The 24,273-nt window shown below is 38.6% G+C and overlaps 1 protein-coding gene across 1 annotated transcript in view; it reads left to right on the forward strand.

The window, feature by feature from the left end:
* CSTF3 (cleavage stimulation factor subunit 3) overlaps nt 1-24,273 on the forward strand; it is a 79,865-nt gene that overhangs the window by 45,608 nt on the left and 9,984 nt on the right. The window contains exons 4-14 of the mRNA XM_005291526.5: nt 15,835-15,867; nt 16,358-16,455; nt 18,593-18,659; nt 18,764-18,798; nt 18,908-19,034; nt 20,473-20,550; nt 20,768-20,930; nt 21,524-21,633; nt 22,022-22,138; nt 22,499-22,573; nt 24,055-24,198. Of these exons, the coding sequence (XP_005291583.1) occupies nt 15,835-15,867; nt 16,358-16,455; nt 18,593-18,659; nt 18,764-18,798; nt 18,908-19,034; nt 20,473-20,550; nt 20,768-20,930; nt 21,524-21,633; nt 22,022-22,138; nt 22,499-22,573; nt 24,055-24,198 (1,047 nt within the window). The remainder of the gene's footprint in view (nt 1-15,834; nt 15,868-16,357; nt 16,456-18,592; nt 18,660-18,763; nt 18,799-18,907; nt 19,035-20,472; nt 20,551-20,767; nt 20,931-21,523; nt 21,634-22,021; nt 22,139-22,498; nt 22,574-24,054; nt 24,199-24,273) is intronic.

The following is a 24,273-nucleotide window of genomic DNA, read 5'->3' on the forward strand; positions in this document are numbered from 1 at the left end:
CTTTTTAAGGGTGAGTTAATTAGTAATAGCAACCCAGTGCCATTTCCTGTTGGTTATTTTGTTTTCTGAAGTCCAGAATAGAAAATCACTTTGTTTTTGTTGTTTTGTTTGTTTATGGAGAAAAAATTAAAGACTTAGCTTGTCTCTTGTAGACTGAGGTTATTGAAATGAATGATAGCTTCTAAGACTATCACTATAAAGAGTCGGCCTCTTTCTGTAAAGTGCTGAGCACCCTTAATTTTCGTTCAACTTCCATAGAAATTGAAGGCATTCAGCAGCTTGCAGTTTTAAGCACCAAACTACAAATGTGTTGTCTGTAGTAGAATGTGGAATGCTAAGGTGGTGACCAAGATTACACCATAGTGTGGGTTGTTAAATTCTTCCAAGAAAGCTCAAAAATGAATCGGTCCTTAAGGCTTTCCTGGACTTTAAAATTAATTTGGATTAAGGTAGGCTGTGAATTTAAAGAGCAGTAACTGTTCCTGAATAACTCCCGAATAATATTCCTGAATAGCAGTTATGAACATTCTTATTTTGGAATGTTTATTTCTGTTTAAATAATCCACATTCAAAGTGGATTAAGCTAAATGGGAACAATGCACTTTTGCTCCTGAAGAGCTATTTGGGAATAACCCAATGTGCAGAAAAGCCCTTAGTATTCAAAAGCATATTCTTAGCTGCTAGAGAAGGGAAATTTCTGTTTCAGTGAAGGTTGTTATGCCCTTTTATTTTTTTCTCCTTTAGGGGATGTAATTAGGAAGGTTAGCAGCCCATGTTTCACCTAAAGCTTGATGATTAGGATATACCCAGATTCTGAGTGTTGGTGTTTCTCTGTCATATTTGAATGCAGCCTTCATTTATATACTTCGGGAATTTGCATTTTAATGTGACCTTGAATTCATTCTTCCCATCTTACACTGGAGATTTAGTTAAAGTAGCATATTGGATCAAATCAGTAGATTCTGTGAGCAGAAAGAGAAACTTGTCATCTGCAAATTGGTTTTCATTTATTCAAATCTTACATAGGCCTTTCTTAGAAGGATTTAACCTACCTTCCAGTGAAGCATAATATATTTTCTTCAGAGTTTCCAACTAAGGGTTCTGATGATTAGTGTTGGATGGTGGAAACACCAATATGAAAGCCTTTCTTTCTTTAGTCTGCTGTTTTGGCTTTAAGGAAAAAAGATGTATGAAGTTCATTAATCTGGATTGTGGAAACAAAGATTTCTGACAGAAAGGGCTACTACATGCTGCCGTCTGGTTTGATTGTCCCCTTAGGGGGTGGGGAGTGCTGAGGCTGTAGAGGGCTGCAGGTTTCCAAGAATCCATGAGAAAAGCAGAAGACATCCTTGTATATACCAGGCCATTCCTGGAAAGGCCTTGCCCCTCTATACGCTTATTATTTTCCCACCTTCCCTTGGCAGGTTGGCTCCCTAAAGAGAAATGCTGCCATTCATGTCACTCTCATTCCTCATGGAGTGGTGCTTTCTGCTATTCCAAGAAGCAGTAACTAATGAGCGAATTTCCACTGAGTTCTTTGTGGTCTCTGAAGACAAATAGATTTCCCTTTGTCACCAGGCAGGCTCGGGTGGGGGTACTAAGTGCCATTTTCTCCTTTTCATAACACAAAACAGAAGATAACACAAGGTGCATAGTTTGGAAGTAAAAAGTTCCTAATTTTGCTAAATACTCTTCAAATTCTTTATTGCTATATTTATGTAAATAGTAACTGGGTAAATTGACGATACAGAAATATAATCCTTTTATAGTTCATTTGAAACGACATTCTCAGTTCTTTGGAGAATGTTCAAAGAAAATGTGTTCATATTTAATTTCTCTTATAAATAGTCTTTACTGTGAACATGTACAAAGTGACTATTCACATTAGATTGAGAAAAATCTTCTAAATGTGGCAAAGCAAGGTCTTCCATTCATTTCAAACACCTCCATCGTACACTTCCTTCAGGAAAATAAACTATAAAATGTAAAGGATAATTATGAGAAGAGTGACTATATCATGGCAGTTTCTTACTCTCAACAGTTCAGCTTTATATGTAGATGCAGAGTCCCAGCTGCTGCTGTCTTGCATGACAAAAAACCAAATTGTTCTCTTACCACTGCAGAGCCAATACAGCTACTGAGCAAGGGGACTGATTGTGTGCTGTTCTGGTAACAGGCAAAAAGAACACTGCTTGGCTTTCAGGTGCTGATGTGATACTACAGTGATTGATGCTTTAGAACTAAGTACATGTAATAGTAGAAATAATCCTAAATTGAACTTCCAGCACTAACAGAAGAAACTCCTTTTTACATGTAAGATGAACTAATTTGATCTGGAATCAGAAAGGGACAAGAACTTTAAAACCCAACAAAGCCATTTTAGAGTCACTTTCTGAGCAAGACTTCACTTCAAAACAAAACAATGGAAATAAAGAAGGGAAAATGTACACTAACATGATGAGACTTGTAAAGAAAATTTTTATTGTAATTTTAAGGAAAATGTATTTCTTTGGTCCATGTAAAAGGGGTTTTTCTTCCTGTCTATCTTTACTCTTTTCTTTATCTGTTTTTTTTTTTTCCACTTCTCATTTCTTAAGTTTTAGCTCTTAATTATCCTTCAGTATGTCTTATTGTGAAATTTAGGTAACGGGGGGATAAAACTACAGCTAATATTTTGCAGTGATTTAGGGTTTGATTTGCATGTAGAACTGCTGCAGAATTTGAATCTGTCATTTCAGTCTTCCATGAGTATATTACACAAGTCCTAGTAAAGGAGCACTGCATGCCTTTGGCTTCTAAGGCTGTAGTTTTTGTCCTGGTACTACATAGAAATTAAGGAACCTGCATTTAAATCATTTAGTCCCTGAAAAATCTGACACATTTGGAATCTATAAAACTCCTTGTTAATGCAACAAATTGGTTGAGATGGTAAGCATTCAAAAATCAAGAAATAGTTATTAGAGCCATCAAATCAGCCCTCTTGTATATAGATATTTTTGATACTGTGTGAGACATTTATGTTCTGTTGGTAACAACAAAGTTGTTAGTGGCTGGTGGCTGTCTGGCCCATGTGAAATGAGTTTGGTCATCTCAGGTGCTTACCCAATGAGATACCAGAATTAGTACTAAGTGGCATGTTGGCAGTCTGAGCAGACAGGAAAAAGACTGAATGTGCGTAAAGAACAAACTAACCTGTTACTTTACAAATAGTCCCCCAGGTCAAGGATGAAGCTTACTGTTGGTCAGTGTAGGGAAGCTTGGCAATTCAGAAATGCTGGATTGGCTCTAGAGAACTGATGATCTCATTTTACCCACAAGACAGGTACAGCATAGGAAATGGCTGTACCTGTTTGTGGGTAAAATGAGAACATCAATTCTCTAGAGCAAATCCAGCATTTTTACAAACATAACATTCAACAAAGCCAAATATTAGTACATATGCTATTACTACTATTATTATTTGTACTGTAATAGGACTTAGACGTCCCAGTTAGGAAATGGGACCCCATTGTGTTAGGTCAGTGGTTCTCAAACGTTAGGAACCCAACAACCCCCATTTTGATTTCAAGTTTTTCATGAACCCCCAATCCCCTGCTCAGGCCCTGCCCCCACTCCACCCCTTCCCCCAAAGCCCCACACCGCCTCACTTCTTCCCGCCCTTGCTCCAACCCTGCCCCTCTTCTTTCCTCCCCTGAGCATGCACCATCCCCACAGCTGTTCCCCAGCCTTCAGGAAGCACTGGATGGGAGGGGGAGGAGTTGATCAGTGGGACTGGCAGACACCCTGGAGTACCTTCGCAGATCTCCAGGGGTCCACGGACCCCAGTTTGAGAAACTTTTGTGCTAGCACAGGGGTCGGCAACCTTTCAGAAGTGGTGTGTCGAGTCTTCATTTACTCACTTTAATTTAAGGTTTCGTGTGCCAGTAATACATTTTAACATTTTTAGAAGGTCTCTTCTATAAGTCTATAATATATAACTAAACTATTGTATGTAAATTGAATAAGGTTTTAAAAATGTTTAAGAAGCTTAATTTAAAATTAAATTAAAATGCAGAGCCCCCCAAACCCGTGGGCAGGACCCGGGCAGTGTGAGTGCCACTGAAAATCAGCTCGCGTGCCGCTTTCGGCACACGTGCCTTAGGTTGCCTACCCCTGTGCTAGGCAATATACAGTTAGGCAGTAAAAAGACAATGCCTGCCCCAAAGAGCTTAGTTTTTCTCAGTGAAAAATGCACAAGTAGATGAGACAGAAAAATGTGTTGAATGTGTGGATGAGTTCAGTGTAGCCAGGTTATTTTCTTTTTGGAATGGTAACTTTAAATCTTTTGAGTGGTAGCCGTGTTAGTCTGTATCAGCAAAAAGAACAGGAGTACTTGTGGCACCTTAGAGACTAACAAATTTATTTGGGATAAGCTTTCATGGGCTAAAACCTGATTTTTGTGTATTTAAATTCTCACCTATAAATTGCATGAAGGTTGAGTTTTAACATGGAACTCTAATTGTTTTTGAATAAAGAAAAAGTGAGACCTGCAATTACTGCTCATTCAAATAAATACATAGTTTAAATATTCTTGTGTGTACCACATAAAATCACATACTGAAATGTGTTGGTATGTGGTATATTTAAAAAAAAAAAAAAGTGGAAGGTATTTTACATGCAGTATGTTTTGCAGTAACTTCACTGTGCAGGAACAACATTTCTTCAGACATGTTAGACATTTGTCACTGTGAACTTAGTCGATAGCAAATTTGACTTCAAGATAGTATTGCTTCTGTGGCACTATACAATACACCTCTACCCTGATATAGCGCGACCCGATATAACACAAATTCGGCTATAATGCGGTAAAGCAGTGCTCCAGGGGGTGGAGGGTTGCACACTCTGGCAGATCAAAGCAAGTTCGATATAACGCGGTTTCACCTGTAACGCAGTAAGATTTTTTGGCTCCCGAGGACAGCGTTATATCGGGGTAGAGGTATATTTAAATTAGCCATTAGGAAACCAGCTAGTCCCTATATCTTCCAAGATTCTCCCCTCACCCCTATGTTAGTTGCGGTTACTCTTTTGGAGTGATGGGATGGTTTGTGGCCACTGGAAGACAAGGTCTGTTTGGGACTACTGCCATCCCTCCTTTTCCATATCCACTCTGCCATTTCATCCCATAAATCCTCATGGAGCAGGATACACCCAACAGCGGCAAAGGCTGAGGTGGGGGGAAAAGGGGGCAAATTTTTTTGGCATGGATGTCAGAACAACCACATGCAGGGAGATGAGCTAGAGAAAGTGGAGTTGAGAGAATTAGCCCCAAATTTCCCAAGCAGAAAGTCTAACTTATACAGCAATCATGGAAGGAACAGGGGGCTAGAGAAATAGGAGAGGTCTCCTATTGGAGAGGCAGTAAGGAGGCGGAGTCATGAGTAGGGAAGAGGTGAAGGGGTTGAAGTTTTTTCCTTAGGGGTCAGATACTGTACTCTTAGGCTTTGTGTACATAATGCACCTTTTAGCCCCACAGCTGTGCTGCTACAGCCATGCAGCTAAAAGGCGCGCAGTGTAGCCAATGTTTGTCTACAGGAGAGAGCTCTTCCACCGAGAGAAAACTTACATCTCCAACAAGCAGCGGTAGCTTTGTCGGCAGGAGAGCACCCCTGCCAACAAAGCGCCGTTCACACCAGCGCTTTTTGTTGGCAAATCTCTTGTCATTTGGGGGTGTGTGTTTTTTTTCACACTCCCTGAACGACAAAAGTTTTGTCGTTCAGTTTCCAGTGTAGACAAGCCTTACTGTCCTATTGTGTGAAGATGGAACGCTGAAAACCTGTCTTAAAAACAACCAAAATCCTTCATGCTTCTGTTCAGAATTGTTGACTGTTGATAATTCTTGAGATTTAATTCTATAGGTAACATAGTGTAAGAACTTATCCTGTGCATACTAAAAAGAACCCCTTTACAAGCCAATTAAAATCCGTGCACTACAGCATCATAATAGATGGGCTAAATTTTGCCATTGATTTTGTAGTAGGAGTTGTGCAAACACACCTTAGGGCAAAATTTGTCCCTGTTGTAAAATGATGAGTATGAGCTTCTTGTTCTTGTAGTATAATACGTTTATTTTGTAACAATTGAACTGGACAATAAGAATTACTTATGATTGGATGTATGAAATACAGAGCTGAAATGAATCTTCTATTATAATGGATGGTCTGATCACAGAACTAAGAGCCAGAAACTCCTCTTTCTATTATTTATTATTACAGAGGGACTCAGGTGCACCAGTCAGACTGGGGTTCTGTAGTTCTGAGAACTGTTGAAATACAAAGTGACATTCCCTGTCCTGAAGATCTTATGATTTGGACTAAGACAAGGCACAAAAATTGAAGGTAACAGAGGTAGGGAGGACAAGGATAAAAATTATGCACACGCATGATAACATAGCCGGGATTAGTCTCCTATTAGAATCAGACCCCTTCTTACCCATCACTTTGTATTTTGGTCCACTGAAGAATCTGAGAATTCAAAATAATCTGACTTGTCCTGAGGAGTAAGAAAGCAGAATGGGTATTAAGAAAAGCATGAAACAGGATGTAAGAAGGTGGAAATGAAAGACCATTCTCCTTACTTTAATTCTTTAGGCTCTTCAGCATATAAATTACACACCAACTCAGAGTCCTTTATATGGTAGCTGTGGGTGTAAGTGGATCTCAGAGAGTTTGCCTACACATCACCTCCTAAATCTATCTCTGAGAATTAAAAATAAATATTAGGTGTCCTTGCACATTGATCCTTGTTCAGCAAGATGGTGGCTAGATGCAACTGTCTCAGAAATAGTTGTCAGTAGCTTAATTTTTTTATTTTTAAAAGATTTCATATGTTAGCCTGGAGCGAAAACTAGACCCAGAACCCACTAATAGTTAATACATCCAAAGGGCCTGCTTTTGAGCTCTCAGCTTTGTAAATCAGAAGTAACTCTGATGAAATTCAGTGTAGTTACACTGGTGTAAGGTAGATAGGAGGTGAGAATCAGGTACTAAAAGTCTAGTTAATTTAATTTTTTTTATTTAATATTCCTACTGAGGACAAATCATAATTTTTTTGTATACTCTGAAAATACTTTTTCTTCTGAATGGATTTTATCACACTTTTACTCATGTTTGTCATTCTCAGTAGCACCCAGATTTAAAAATAAATAAATCTTGCAATACAAATAAATATTGGAGCAGTTGTATTTTCATGATGTAAACTTGTAAACCATTGCTGCTTGAAGCAAAATGGGCTACCTCTATCTTAAAAATATTTATAGAAGTAGAAAGCATTTGAAAGAAATGGTTTGAGATTTGTATTGTCTGGTCCGAAATGTGACACACTTCTCTTACCTTTGTTGTATGTTTTTAGACTTCATGAACATGTTAATTTTTTCACACAGTAAATTAGACCTGGATTCTCTCCTGCACCCAGTCTCCTCTAAGTACAGCCTGTGGGAAGCGATCAGAGAGTTGGTTTTGACTCCCTGATCTTGAGGTTGGTTTTATGTAGGGTGACCAGATGTTCCTATTTTATAGGGACAGTCCTGATTTGGGGGTCTTTTTCTTATGTAGGCTCCTATAACCCCCCACCCCATCCCGATTTTTCACACTTGCTCTCTGGTCACCCCAGTTTTATGCCGTCCCTAACCTGACAACTATTAGAGCAGCCTAGGTCCTGCTCGAAACTCTGCCTGCTTGGCATAGCCAGAGTGAGGTGAGCTCTGGCTATGTTCTGTCCCCCAATCTTTACATGGCCCTGAAGCCAAGAACTGTAAGTGGGATGTGGGTGTGGAACAGGCTATGCCATCTCTAGTACCTGTGGTGACTGCACTACATTAGGGGAGCTCCAGCACAGATGATGAGAGGGGCCATTCCCCCTCTCCACCTTTCCAGTGGCACAAAGCAAGCTGATTGAGGCAGAAGGGGGCAGTATCTGGTGCCTGTTATGCTTTTTATAATCAGTTACAGCAATCTACTATTAATGGTTAATAAACTGATGACCAGTGTAATGGGGGCAGGTATTTTTTGCTAAGGAAAGAATTCAGTTGCAGCATCTCAAATACTTATTAAAAACAGAGTAAAGGTTTTTTTGACAGATACAATACCTAGTAACTTTTCTATATAATCAGCATATGTCTGAAATACACAGGAGTAGCTTTCTTCTAAAATTGTCAGCTCTGCTAATGTATTCACATTGCACTGGACTCTGCTCTGACCTTGCTCACTGAATGTTAATCATAGGGGCAGCCTTCCTGTGACCAGCTGTAACTCATGTAGTGGAGAGCTCCCTTGGTCCTTCATACAGCAGTAACACATGCATAACAGAATACATTTGCACAATCTAACTTTGTATTGCTTTTATCTTTTCAAAAATATTCTTAAGGGGTGTTCAAGTATTTTGGGTACTAAAAGTGCTTATAATGTGATGGCTAATACTGTGCCTTGGGGTTTTATTGGTCAGCTTTTGGCTGTTACCAAGCAACAGGCGTAATGCCCCATAACCTGTTGCTGTAGCATTAATAAGCTAGCAAAGCAGAGTTGCTGAGATTGGCCCTAGCCCCCCCCCCCCCCCCCCCCCCGTCCCCTCAACACTGAATGTACGTGTCCAGGGAGCTGCAGGTTGGGGCTCTTGCCTTGATCATGGCAGGTACATATGCAGACTGCCCCCATCGTTCCTTCAACTATGCCTGGTTATTCTGGTTGACGATATAAGTCACAGATGACCTGCAAAACAGTGTTTCCCTAGCTCTCCACAGGTGGCAGAATCCAGCTGACCAGCATCTTTCTTGAACTCCCCTTGCTCCCTATATTGTTTTGGGCATACAGAAAATTGGGCTAGTCCTGCACTAGTGTTTATTTCTGATTAGTCAGTGACCAAAGGGTGGACTACGTTAGGAGTTATTTATTTTTTTAATATACATTTCAATTTTTAGATCCCTTGTGGGATTTAGAAAAAAAACGCTTTGTGCCCCCTGTTGTGTGGGGAACAGGGGCAAAAGTTAATTCGTATGCTCAGCTCTAAGAATGGTGTCTTATTTCTGCTGATCTTAATGAAGATTCTACAATAATAAGTAGAAGTAAATAGAACCAAGGCCCATGAGCTTCTCCTGCATTAGAAACAAGAGTCAAAAATCGCTATTAGCCCAGTGGAAGAGGACAAGGGACATGAGCCTGTAAGACCTCCTTGGAGATGCTGAGAGCTCTCGCCTCCAATTGTCTTTAATGGGAGTTGAGGGCACTCTTCACTTTCTAGAGATGCGCAACACTTTGTAAGATTAGACCCAAATCATAAAGATGTCCTTTTCAGGCTTCCAAGACCTTACGAACAATTGAGAATTTTAAAGCTATTGACAGTTATGCCCATTCATCTGCAATTAAAAAAATAGGGTGGAATCAAACCCTTCATGAAAGTTTGCATCCCATGAGAGACTTTTGTTAAAATAATTGTAAGGTGTCATGATAAGCATTTTTAAGAGAAGTTATGCAAACATCAGAATGTTCAATTATATTAAGAAGCAGTGAGAAGTGGAAGTAATAGTTACTCCATACGTGGAAATATGCAAAGCTGATGCCTCTTATCACAGAGGTTATAGGTGTCCCGTGGCAGCAGGGTCACTCTACTTTTAAATTTTCTTTTGTTAAATATTAATTTGCCTGTTATAGCAGGGAATGCCTTCTTCTGAGGCCAGCTGCTTTTTTATTACATAGTTATTGGATGCATCATAATGCACAATCCTCTATAGAGGTATAGAAAGGGAGATGTACTGTATATGTTGTGCATTCTGTGTGTAAAAACATACTCTTGTGGAATGGTAGGGGACTTTGTGGAGTCATTTATGCCTGTGCAAAGTGATTCTAAATACTCCTGTTCTAATGTTTACACTCACTGCACAGGTATAAATGACTCTATAGGGTTCAAGGCAGTGCAGAATCAGGTCCACAGTCTTTAATTTTTTAGATTTCCTCTGTAATATTTTTCATGTTTTGAATTCTCAGAGTTTAAATTAGTCTCTTTGTTCCTGAATTTATTTCCAAATATTCAGGAATAAAGGGGCTGGGAATCAGGTTGCTTGGGAATGTGGGAAGCCATCAAAGGAACAGGAATGTTGCGAAACAGTATCTGTGTTAGGGTCCCTATACCAACATGGAGTAGGAAGTATTTTAGTCCAACTTCCGCCCCTTGTCCCACTTGTAAAAGAAATTATTCCCTGCAAATGAGTGAGAAAACAAAGGAAAAGTTACCTTCTGGGTAAAGGCTGTCCCTGAAGTGCTACTGGCCACTAAATACGAATAAAAATATGAACAGAACTTTTCCAAGTCTAGGGAGAATAAATGGAAGCTAGGGTTCTCCTCAGAGGAAAATTCAGCAGGAGGGAGTGATTCAGATGAATTGCAAGAGGCTGCAAGGGTAAATGGAACTGCTGATGCAGCTGTTAAAAGTTTAGAACCCAAAATAATATTTCCTTCAATGCTTGATCCAAAATCCCCGTTTCCCTGCCTGTGGAAGCTAAATGAATGATAGCTAGCAGAGTGTATAAATAGGAATGTTTATTTGAGGCCTTCTGCAAGCTCTTTTAAAACCTATCTTCCTAGTGTTTTAAAATAATAAGGAAAGTACATCTATATTAAAACAGACCTTGCTCACTGTGTCCTAATGGATTTCTACCTCCTCATGGAGAATGAGAAAAGGCCAGGAGCTTTTATCCTGTGGCTCTATAGCTAAATGATAAAAATTTTGAAAGCACTGAAAAAACAAGAGCAATAGGATTTACAGTGCAAACTTTCTTTTTTTGTTTGTTTTTAAATATTCCAGCACTTTTCTCTCCAGTTACAAAATAAAAGAATTCAAATAGCATCTTTGCAAATTTTCCATTAAAGTATGAACTCCTTCCATAATGTTTAATGGCTATAACTAAACAAGAGCCATGAAGAATATATTACAAATCAAATGAGAGAAAAAGGTCTAAAATATGCACTGCTACATGACAGCGTTAATTAAATGAGGATATAATGATATATACATTTCATAAACTTAGATAGGCAGTGGCCTTAAAACGTCAAAGAGAATCAAGATGCTGGCTCTGACTAACCCTGAAATTCAGGAGCAGAGTACTTTACTCTTATAGCTGTTCAAGCTAAATAATTTCCATTCCTTTTGGTTTAAGGATCTTTTTTTTTTACTGCAAGCATATTTTTTCTAGCACAGATGGAACTTACATTTGCAGTCTTTCTCCCTTCTACTTTAAGGAGTGACTGCTAATAGCTTAGCATATTTATGCAAATTTAGCCCATATTTACCTGGTGGTTAGGTCTTCTAATCTGTGGACCTGAACATAGCTCAACCTGCCTTGTAAAATGCAGCCTTAAAATCAATTTTAACTATCTACTACATAGTGGCAGGTTTCAGAGTGGTAGCCATGTCAGTCTGTATCAGCAAAAACCACGAGGAGTCCTTGTGGCATTAGAGACTAATAAAGTCAATGCCCAAATATATTCCTTAGTCTCTAAGGTGCCATGAGGACTCCTCATTGTTTTATCTACCACGTGCTCATTGGTGTCATGAGAGGCAACAAATTTACTTAAAGCTGTCAGTTAAACTATATTTGCTATCCTTTATTTGTGTAACACTGAGAGCCTTCTACTTGGGTGTGTGTTTCACTGTCAGGCGGTTACTGGATGAAATAAAGTGTTATGAGAGCAGTATTAAGAGTGAAATGTAAGGTCATGAGATCCATGATCAACGGGTATCTTGTAGAAATGACAATCCAGAGCTGTGGGGCAGATACTGAGGAAGGCAGGTCTCCTGCGCTTGCAAATCGCAGTTTCAGTAGAGTCAGTTCCAGCATCCCTGCTGCTAGTAGGATCAGGTCAAGGAAAGAGAGGCAGTCCTACGATAGATGGGTTTCTGCACACTGAAATCCTGAAAAATCAAGACCTTAAGTTGGATCCAGTATTAAGCAGGGAGCAGGTGCCATATTGAGACTGCAAAGGTGATGTGATGTCATTGACCTGTGTCAAAATCAGGAGTAAGATATAGGATTTATTGATCTCCTTAATATCTCATGTTTGTTTATAGCCTTTAAAAGTTAAGAAAGCAGTTCACACTTTAAGGTAAAATTGGTGAAGAAATATTACTGTTGCAATGTGTTTGTTAATATTGAAGCAACTGATTGTTTTTTTGTGTCTTTGACAAGGTGCGCATGATTCACAGGAAGTTTGCTGGAGTTGGTAACGCTCAGTTAAAATAGTTTGTTTTGTTCATGGGGTATGGGCAAGCTTTTGGAGGTGGCTTTAGTAAAATGTTTACTTGGCTGTCAATAGATCAGTCCCATGTGTTTCTAGTAAATGTTTAAATATGCATGGAAATATATTGGGCCCCACAGGATGAATTCTGGAAGTGGCTAATGTCCCTTCTCCTTTCTTTTATGGGGAAGGTTCCTTCATAGCTTTAACCCTAGAAAGATGATGCTATTACTTATTATTTACTGTATGTGTTCCCCTCAGTTTAATTACAGAGTTTATCTGCATATCTAATCAGACTTAGGTCCACGGCTAAGGGCAGGCTTCCATTTCCTTACATAAGATATTATAATACTATTTGTCAGTTACTGTTAATTAGCAGTCAGCTTTGTGGAATTGTGATTCTGTCCCTTGGATTTTATGGTACAGCTGCCCTTTTTTACCAGATTCATAAATAAGTCAAAGATGCTTGTTAATGTATTTCGTGCTCCATTCTGTGTGTGGGGATGTTTGTATAAATTAAAGGGAAAGGGCTCTCTCATCCCTCTCCTAGTTCTGTGTTCCTCCTGGTATTTGTAAGCTTTGTCTTTGAATGTCAGAGAAATGGCACAAACTTGGCTGATTGGCTTGGAAAACCATCCATGATTCAGAAAAAAGCTAGCAGCTGCCTTTTGTATAAATTTTCTGGTAAGCCAGGGGGAAGGGTAGTATAATAATCAGTTCTGGAAGTGGTAAAAATATGGACTAGAGGCCCTCAGCCTCCTGAGAAGACAAAGTATCCATTCCAGCTAGATATTTAAGGACATAAACTGAACATTCAGAAATGCATTCAGTGTGTTTCTGCAAGTAAAGCTGGAAGGCAGAAATGACAACTAGATATTTAACCATTTAAAAGAAACCTAAATCACAGATTCATACATTATCCCAGTTAGTTTGATAAGACTCTAAAGCTAACCAGAGGCTGCAGTTCTTGGGATGGCTTCTGTAATAGGAAGGAATCTTAGCATCAAGCTGAACTTTTATATATGATGATATTGGGATGACTTATAAGCATAACTTAGTTTGTTCATTAGCCTTATGAACTTCCAACCACAGAACTATATGGGAACGAATGGGCTAAAAATTAGATGAGACCTTTGTCTTTTGATTTTATATTTGTAGTAATTATGGACTAATTGTGTACAGCATAAATATAGGGCTTTAATAAACTTGAGAGGATCTGTTTGTCACAGACTGTAATGCTGCAGTTCAGTGAAGCTCTAAGCAGGTCTATGAGACTTCAACTATGTATTTATTCCAGGGCTGTCAGTTATTTATAATACATACATCAACTTTTTAAAATCCCACTAGAGGTTACAGATGGTCTCCATGTTACTAGTGAAAAGCAACTGGTGTTTCTCTGACTTCTTGGTAGAATTATTTTTCTCTCTCTCTTTTTTTTGGGTCAGGGAACATGGTATTTATATGTTAGGACAATAGGGCCCTGATCCTGATTGGGGCCTTTGGGAATTGCAGTTTACTCTGTTGTGGTTTACTTCGTAAATATTGACCTGGAACGTTTGTTTCCTGGCCGGTGGAATAGATGGTCCAAGGTGACACCAAAGGCTGTTAACCCAGCTGGTCATTGGCAGCCTCACATAGAGATCACTATTATTGCTGTGCTCTGTGAAAATATAAATATTTATGGGTTGAAAGTGGAACTCTACTGGTTTGGGCTTACAGTTTTGGCAGTTTACAGTCATTTCCTCGTAGTGTAAGACTGGTTCCGTAACTGATAGGAAAGCAGGATTTTGTTCTAAACGTAAATTCCTTATTTCACATAAAACTAGTTGGCAAATTTTGCCGTTTTCCTGTTTCTGAACATTTACAAACTGATCCTTAATTTTTCTAATATATTTATTATTTGTAAATATTTGCTGAATAATGTAACCAACCAAACAAGTTTGAGCCTTTTGGTTGTTTGGAAACTATTTACTATGACTAAGCTTCCATGACTTTCTGTGACCTCCAAGACATCTGCAGCAGACGGTGCAGCTGGCTCAGGGGCTGCCTGCAGGAGTTTGGGTGTGTGGGAGGGGGCTCAGGGCAGGGGGTTGGGGTGCGGGGCAGCACTTACATTTTGGGGGGGTGGTTCCCGGTTCCCACCTGCATGTCCCTGCAGTTCCTAGGCAGACCAGCCAGGGGGTTCTGCGCGCTGTCCACGCCCACAGGCGCCGGCCCTACCCCCCAGCTCCCATTGACTACAGTTGCCAGCCAATGGGAGCTGCAGAGCCGACACTTGTGGTGGGAGCAGCACGCAGAGCCCCCTAGGAGCTGTAGGGACATGCTGATTGGAGCTGGGTGGGGAACCGTGCTGAGCTCCCCCCCAACCGCCCCGAGCCCCAGCGGGGGTCCTGGGCCGCACGCTGCCATCAACCTTCCCTCACTAGCACCAGCGGGGGTCCCAGGCCATGCACCGCCACCTGCCTCTCCACCCCAGCACCAGTGGGGGACCTGGGCCATCTTCTCCAGCACCCGTGGCGCCCCTAGATCACCCCCACAGAGAAACGCTGGCCCAGGTTTTAGTTAGGGGTATATAGTAAAATTCGTGGACGGGTCACAGACTGTGAATTTTTGTTTACTGCCCGTGACCTGTCCATGATTTTTACTAAAAATACCCATGACTAAAAAGTATCCTTAGCTAGGACTACTCAGAAATCAGGTTCAGTTAGTGAATGATTGGTCACATAAATCCCTGGATATTTCTGCTTTCTAATTTCATGACTGAAACTTTTAAGAAGAAAATAACACTCTTCTGGTATGGAGTTGGAATGAATAATTGCTCTTGCTGAAATTTGTAGAATTTGCGAACATACTTGCAAATGATAAATAATATGACTCCACAAATGAGAGAGAGCTGAATTTACTGGGTTTACTCAAGAATACTTGTTATTCAGCCAACTCTTGTCTGAACATTTCAAGAGGTTTATTTTAACACATACACTTTTCAGCATAATGTATTAATGTTTGCCAGCAATATGTTACAGAACATCATTCAAATGTTATAGTGGATTGATAAATGAAATGACCCATTTAGCTCAATATTCAAACTAGAGTGGTTAAGGTGGAGTACCCAGAACCTGATCTGGATGATTAGATGGGCACAGAGGTAACTAGTATCTGTTTTGTGCACTTAAGTCCACAATTTAGCACCTTAAAGTAAGTGTCCAATTTAGAAAATTTGACTTCCAATACTGAATATAAGTAAGGATGCTCATTAAGGCCAAAATTCTGGTCCTCTTGGAAGTCAATGAAGTAAACCTTATTTGACTGCAATAGAACTAGGACTTGGCCCTAAAAACAGAAATAGCCAAAAAAAAATAGAGGCTTCTTGTACAATGAATAATAATTATGCAGTTACGTTGTGTTGAAATATTGGGAGGCAATGTGGCCTAGTGGCTAGAGCAGTGGAGTAGGACTCATTATTACTCTAAACAAAGACAAATTAAACCATTTCACCACCGCAAATATAAAATTTACTTTTACCTTTAAAAATAGGATTTTTCCAACTTATTTATTCTTTTCTGCTTCCATACAGATTAAAGCAAAAAATTACGACAAAGTAGAAAAGGTGAGTCCAATAATAAATTCTATACTTTATGTAATTTTTAAGATTTTGTTTTTTAAACAAAAAATTCTAAGGACCTTACATATGAAATATATATTTATAAGGAGACCAGGTATCGTCTCATTAGGCTGGGGTAGCAGATTGGAAAGAACTGCAGCTTGCATTGAATATTTTATCTGCGTCATTCTTTTTTTATCCAGTTTATCCAAGGATACCTTAGAAGTGTGATCACGAAAGTGGGTTTTATTGCTGTCAACACACTGTAAATAGTGGGGTCACCAGAACAATTGTCCTGCATTTTATACCTCTCCAGTTCTGACTACCTAACATGAAGATAACCTTACCAAATCAGTTGGTAATTTAGGTTATTCTTTCCAATAAATTTCAGTTCAGAATAACAGAGAAGGTTTTAATTGAGGTGCTCTAAGAAATAATATAAAAACCTAATTTCTGTTCTTGGATTCCTGATCACATTTTCTCCACATATTAACAGTTGTTTCAGAGATGCCTCATGAAAGTGTTACACATTGATTTATGGAAGTGTTACCTTTCGTATGTACGTGAAACCAAGGGAAAGCTACCCAGTTACAAGTAAGTAAAAATGTTTTTTTCCAAATTCTTTAGTTTTGATGGTGATTCTCTTTTCCTTTACAAGGCATTGAACAGGGGTTTTGTCTTGACAAACCTGGCTCTGAGCCTGGAGAGCTGATCATAATGGGTCTATAACAGGGGTAGGCAACCTATGGCACGCATGCTGCCTTCAGCATGTGAGCTGATTTTTCAGTGGCACTCACACTGCCCAGGTCCTGGCCACCGGTCCGGGGGGCTCTGCATTTTAATTTAATTTTAAATGAAGCTTCTTAAACATTTTAAAAACCTTATTTACTTTACATACAACGATAGTTTAGTTATATATTATAGACTTCTAAAAACGTTAAATGTATGACTGGCACGTGAAACCTTAAATCAAAGTGAATAAATGAAGACTCGGCACACCACTTCTGAAAGGTTACCGACCCCTGGTCTATAAGATATCACCTGGTCTCTGTTCCAAAAACATTTTCTCTAATACATCCCTTGATTCTTTCTGATAGGCAGTTGCCTTGCTCATGCTCCATATAAAATAGCAGATAAAGTTGCTTACTTGAGACAACCAGAGAAGTTAGAGAAGTAAATTGTCCAGTCCATTTGCCTGCTAATGAGGGATTGTTCCCTATCATACATTATCTTTTGCCTGGTCTAATCTAATTTTAAACTTCCTGGTCAATGGGGGCAAATAATAAAAGCCTTCTGTAGACCAGGATTGATGGTCAAGTAATACAGCTCAAGTGTTAGCTTTAATCAAGATACAATATTTAAGGTGGGAACAATTGAAGAACTCTAGTTTTGACATGGCCTGGAACTTAATACATCTTCGTGTCAGGAAGAATTTTTGGATATTCATCTTAAACTTTTCTTTCCTTAATTTCATCCCATTTCTCCTAATACTCCTGTGTACTGCACTAAATAATTCCTCTCCATCCTAAAGCCTGGCTTAAATTTACAAGTTAGGTTGACATAGCTGTAGCACTTGGAGGTGTGAAAAATTCACACCCCCAAGCATCAAAATTAAGCTGACTTAATCCCTGATGTAGATGTGGCTAGGTTACTGCAGAATACTTCCGTTGACCCAGCTACTGCTGCTTGGAGAGGTGGATTAGTGATACCAATGGAAAAACTCCTTCTGTTGCCGCAGGAAGCGTCTACCCCATGGCACTAAAGCAGCATAGCTGCAGTGCCATAGCTGTGCTGCTGTAGCGCTTGTAGTGTAGACATGGCCTTAATGTTTACACTTTAAGTAGCTGTTGGTTGTTGTCATGTTCTCTCCACATAGTCATCACTTAACCTAGCTATACATACTCATTACTAGTGCTGTTAAAAATGGTAAATAAATTTCATGAAAAAAATCATAATTTTTAATTTAAAAATATCAATTAAAAAAGAGAAATCCCTTTTTTTGTTTTGGTATTTGTTCATACCCTTCCTTTGTCTTATAATTCCCAAACCCTTTTTTCAGTGGCAAAATTGTGGGGAAGGGGGTGAAAGGGGAGGTGAGAAGATGGAAAAAGGGAGAGTGAAAACAAAATTACAATTTTTGGCCGGGAGGGAAGGGGAAGACAAGGGGTTGATGGCTGAAAGATTTAAAAAAAATTTCCCATGGAATCTTTTGATTATTAAAAAGAAGCCATTTTTATGGAGGGATGGGAAGAAAGGCGTTTCAAAGTAAAACCAGGTTGCAAACCACTCCTTTTAGCCCTTAACTGCTTTTTCTTGCTTTTCTCGGGGATTCCTAATCTCTTTCAGGTATTGCCAGTAAGTAAATCAGTTAGCAAGGAAGATTTATAGAGCAACTGGCCATATCTTTTCTCTTCCTGGTGCACATGGCATATGTGAGCTCCAGTCATCTAAGAAGAGAGGCCCAGGCACCCGAGAGCATTATGTACTGCCAACAGTGCACTAAGCCAGCTAGTTTTCCTTTTAACTTCCTTGCTTGTGGTAATTGTCTGAATACAGAATGCCAGGAATTTAAGGAAACCAAACACCTGTTTTATGGCACTAGGCTTTTTTTACTTAAATATATATTTAGAATTTGTTGCTAAAAGATTTTTTTAAATGAATACTATTTATTAAAATTGATAAAACCTAGTCCCAGCTCTGAATGTTTTCAATATTTGTGGCATTTTTTCAGAGAAAAAATGGCTCAGGCATATGACTTTGCTCTGGATAAAATCGGCATGGAAATCATGTCATACCAGGTATGTTTTGTTATCTAACTAACTATTTCTGATTACTGTACTAAGTGCTTGTTGATGTGATTTTTTTTCTGTTTTTTTTTTTTTTTTTTTTTTTTTTTACGTAGATCTGGGTAGATTACATCAATTTTTTGAAAGGCGTGTAAGTACTTTTAAGTATTTTTTTAAAAGTTAATTCATGTAATTTTAATGTTTATATAAATTACAGTGTTTTAATTACTGACATGTTAGTGTCTCACTTCACTATTTAGAGAGGCAGTTGGATCTTATGCAGAAAACCAGAGGATAACAGCTGTTCGTAGGGTTTACCAGCGAGGTTGCGTGAACCCAATGATCAACATTGAACAACTCTGGAGAGATTATAACAAATATGAAGAGGTAACTGAGAAAATAAAATTGTTTGTGATTTCAGGTTTGTTTAGAAAATCCTGTCTTAAAAATTACTAAAAGTTAGACCCAGAATTGTGTCCACCCAATACTTGGGTGCAAATAGATAAAAGGTAGTGCAATGCGTGTTTTGCATGTACAATGGTGAGCTCTTTGTGCATCCATGCAAGAATTTTACAGGCACAAAGTAGGTACCTATGTGTGATAATTTGTTTTTTTGTATTTCTTCACTTACAGACTGTTTGTTCTGGATAAACTTAGAGAATTTTTCCCTTTTCATATAGTTTGTTGTGATGTTTTAAGTTACATAGTGTCATGTGTTTCCTGTCTGCTGTATTGGAGAGTTTGTCACTTTTTTTTTGTTAATATTGATATCCATTGTGAAGGGTCAAGAAAAACGTGAGCCTTTTGAACATCTAAGTGTGCTGATGTTTAGGGGCTTATTTGATCTGTACTCTGTAGGTGCCATATCCCCACAGAGTTCCCTTATGGCCTGAATTCAGTAGGAGTTTATGGTGTTCAACAAATTGAAGGAGACAGTAAAATTTGCGGGATCTAGTCCAGTTTATGTCCTTAATTAATAATCAGGTGTGTAAGGCATTTTAAGTAGCAAATACAGAGGGAGTTTCATTCCATTTAAATGAACAGCATGATGAGTTTAAAGAATATGATTCTTTCTCAGAAATTTAAAATTAATATATCTATTTAAGGGGCAAGATTATAACTTGTCCTATGTGCCCACCTAGGGGAATAAGTGTGTACAAAGCCTACTCACCTACTTGAGTACCCAGATTGCCAATCTGAATTAATGGGACAGAGCAGATATGTGGAGCTGTTACTCTTAACCCCTTATAGGTGAGCAGAGAGGGGATGGGAGTAGCCAGGGCCTTGGCTCTGACCTCTGGGATGTGCTGGCCAACAGAGCTGAGCTTCACTTGATAAAGGACAAGGGGCAATGAGGGAAGGAATTGTGACTGACTGTGGACTGATCATTATTTAGGACAAGACAAAATTTCAGTCTCATGTCCCATAATGTGTATATAAAGTTTATTCTTATGTTTTAGAAGTTTAAATCTGAATCCTTCATGCACAGGCAAACATCGCTTAGGGCATCTGTGTGTTAGAAGTAAAAAATCAAAAATATTCTGTGATATAAATGACTAAAACTTTTTGCTCCCACAACTGAATTGCCAAACACAGATTATTTACATCATTGTATTTGTTCCCTAACTTGGCCATTTACCATACGTTTATTTGAAGATATTTGTTGTTTTCTGATGTCCATACCTTTTAAAAGACTTCTGTTGAACGTTCTTAAATAGTTTTACATCCCCTTTCAGGGCCCTTCCTCTCTCTGAAATAAAATTCAGTAGTTTGTATTTTTTTGTAAAATAGTGTATTTTCAATTGCTGTTTATTTTTTTCCGCAGGGAATCAATATTCACTTAGCTAAAAAAATGATTGAAGATCGGAGTAGAGATTATATGAATGCTAGACGGGTGGCCAAGGTACAGACTCCTGTTCACTTCATTTTTACAATGTTTAATTCCATAAAAGCCAGAAAGCATTAAGCCTAGTTAAGATTTTCAAGTACAGCTACTTGTTTGGTAGGCTGATAGAATTGATATGTTTATAGGACAAAAATGCTAAGCATACCTGTAAGCAGTCACTTTCATTATGCCTATTTCTCTCTACAACTTAAAATATTATTTACCTCTTTTTCAGGAATATGAGACTGTTATGAAAGGTCTGGATCGCAATGCTCCCTCCGTCCCCCCACAGAATACTCCCCAAGAGGCTCAGCAGGTCGACATGTGGAAGAAATATATCCAGTGGGAAAAGAGTAATCCACTGCGCACAGAAGACCAAACTCTCATAACAAAAAGAGGTAACATGATTAGATATCAGAATCAGTCATAGATACTCTGCAGCATGTTTTGAATTATTGCTGAGAATCATGAGTGACCTTCAGCTGAAGAAATGAAGTGTTCTTAACATTGACAATGATTGTGCTATGCCCAAAGTTGGTCAAATCGTGTTTTTTCTTCATTAATCCCCATTCCGGCTCTACATACAAGTAACACTGCAACACTTATGCCAGTACTTCAGCCTGACTTAATTCTCTTCAGAGGCCAGGCTGCAAATGACCTACCACAGGCTTGGAAAATCTGCAAATATAGGCTATTTCAGACCATGTTGGGAGGTGTCAGGCCCATATGCAGAAGACTTTTCCAATCACCACCTCTCTGTTATACTGAGGGGATCTTGCATCGGTATCTCCACTGACTACAACTGGGGTAGTGACCTGAAGAGAGGCAGGCTGGCCTCAAGCCACGTTGGGTATTAGTAGGATCTACTGTATTATCTGATACTTCTGTGTTTGATACACCGGTTAATTAAGTTACAAATGTAAGTTATTAATATACAGTCATACAAATGCTTTTGCTTGGAATATTTATCACTTTGACTTTTTTTCCCTAGTTATGTTTGCTTATGAGCAGTGCTTGTTGGTCCTCGGACATCATCCAGATATCTGGTACGAGGCTGCACAGTATCTTGAGCAATCCAGTAAGCTGCTAGCTGAGAAAGGGGTAAGGGAATGGATATGGCCAAAAGGGAAAACACATTTTTAGCATTTTGAACTGTGTGTAGATTTTAGAATTCTGAACAGTATTCCATAATATTAAAATTAATTGCACTTAAGAGATTTTTGAGTTACGAAATGCAATTATAATGTTGGCATTTAAATATTTTAAGTAGTTTAAATCTTAGACTTTTATGGTTGATACATATAGTAGCATTGTAAATACTGACCGTTCAAATACTTATGTACATGAGCATGTGAATACTACATTTGAATTCAGTGAGACTACTCGCATAAATAAAATCATGCACAAAGTGCCAGCCGGATCAGATCTTAATTTTGTCTTCAGTGTCATGAGTATTAAATAATTTTGTTACAATATTTGTTTATCATAGGACATGAACAATGCTAAACTGTTCAGTGATGAGGCTGCTAATATTTATGAAAGGGCGATCAGCACTTTACTAAAGAAGAACATGCTTCTGTACTTTGCATATGCAGACTATGAAGAGGTGAGCATAAAGATTTCAGTACTGACTCAAACTCCAGTGGGACAAGATGTCTTTTCTCCAAAATCTCATCTGCTTGAAAAGTACTATATAAACAGAATATTAATTCTGCCAAACTTCTCCGCCTACATTGACACTTTCTAGGCTAAAGTAATATAATGGAAAAATATTTCTACATTATTAATTTCAAAAATATGTTAGAAATATTCAGCTTTTTACTTCATTCTTTAATCTTTTTTTTCTTCTTCCAAACAAGTAGGTAGAGGCAGAAAGTGGCAGAGAGAGACTTCCAGGAACTTCAGTGTGTCTAGTATTACGAAGCATGTTAGTGATTTTTTTTTTTAATATATTTTATTTCCTCAGAGTCGAATGAAGTATGAGAAGGTGCACAGCATATATAACCGCCTCTTGGCTATTGAAGATATTGATCCCACATTGGTAAGATGATTCTATACTATTCAGTTTTTCCACATTTCCAGTAATATTGATCTCAGTACACCCAAAGAATGGGTAGCGTTCTCATCAGCTAATAGCTTGAGTGGATGACTAGTGGACTAAGATTAGGTTGAGAATATGTAGACTCTTGGAAACCACAGTATCAAATTCCAGCAGGGTCAGTGACTCTGCCCTTTAGTCTTCCAAGGTAGATAAATTAGGTACCATGCACTTTAATTTCTGTGTCCTTAAAAACCTACAGCAAGCCATATCCATTCGAATGGACGTTGAAGATCCCATGACATGCTTCATAAGAGTAGGCATTTGCTTTGTTGACCAAAATTTCACTTCCTCTTCCCTAAACTGTGTGCTTTGCACCCATCGATTGCCACTCTCTGCCCCAGTGGATGATGCAATGCAGTGGTGCTTTATGTTTAAAGTTTATGAAGCACTTTGGGATGAAGTACACTGCATAAATACCAAAGATTAGTACTACACCTCTACTTTAAGGAGGAAAAAAAAGAAAATTGTATTATTACTATTTGTATTACAATAGTGCCCATTGTACTAGCACTGTACAAACACCTAGTGAGAGAGAGTTCCTGTCCTGAAGAGCTTACATTATGAATAGACAAGACAGAGTGGGAAGGGAACAGAGGTGCGGAGAGGTAAAATGACAAGTCCAAGGTCATACAGCAGGGCAGTGGCAGAGCCAGAAATCTGGTCTCCTAACTCCAGTCCAGGTCTCTGTTTACTAGATCACAATGCAGCTTCAAGTTCAAGTGCATCTCTGGGAAACTCCCAGAGCCTGATTCTCTCTCTCACCAGTTTTACAGTTGAATCAATGTTGTTACTCCTAATTTAATCCAGAATAAGTGAAAGGATACTCAAATCCATAGAGAATACACACCACAGATCAGCCACTGGATGAATTAATTACCGTATGTTTGCTATTTGCATGACCATACATCAAAAATATCAGTCCAGTATGACAGAATGAGTGGTATTTCAGATCCCATTACCTACTAGTAAACATTGGAACAGACTTCTAGCATACATGTTCGTTATGGGTCTTATGGCCTCCTGTATGTGCTCTGTTATCCCTATAAGATACTTGCCATTTTTAGAAACCGCAAATGACTTATGTATAATTGTAATTCTCTGAAGGCAATAGCCTATGTAAATTCAATACCCACCTAACCACCTCTTCTGCCTCAAGAATTTTAATATTGATTATCGTTATAATTTTATACAAGCCTCGTGCCAAAAATAAATAGGTAGGTTAAAGCTGTGGCGCAGTCTATATTCCATGATGCTGCCTCATAGTTGCTACCTTATCTGAATGTGTTGTTTATATTATGAATTATTATATTTTGTGGCTGGAGTGGATTCTAGGTATGCCCAAAGGATCTCTTTCATATCTTAATACTTTTATATTTTGGATATCATCTTGTGTGCTGAACAAATCATCATGTATATTTTAGGTATATATACAGTATATGAAATTTGCAAGGCGGGCAGAAGGCATCAAATCTGGAAGAATGATATTTAAGAAAGCAAGAGAGGATGCCCGGACCCGTCATCATGTCTATGTTACGGCAGCTTTGATGGAGTATTACTGTAGTAAGGTAAACTCAGACATATTCTTTGGGATTAATGAAGTGTTAATAGTTGTGCTGCTTTTTGAAGCTAATAATGCTATT

Source organism: Chrysemys picta, chromosome 4 (genome assembly GCF_011386835.1).
Source record: "Chrysemys picta bellii isolate R12L10 chromosome 4, ASM1138683v2, whole genome shotgun sequence".
NCBI classification, from domain to species: Eukaryota; Metazoa; Chordata; order Testudines; family Emydidae; genus Chrysemys; species Chrysemys picta.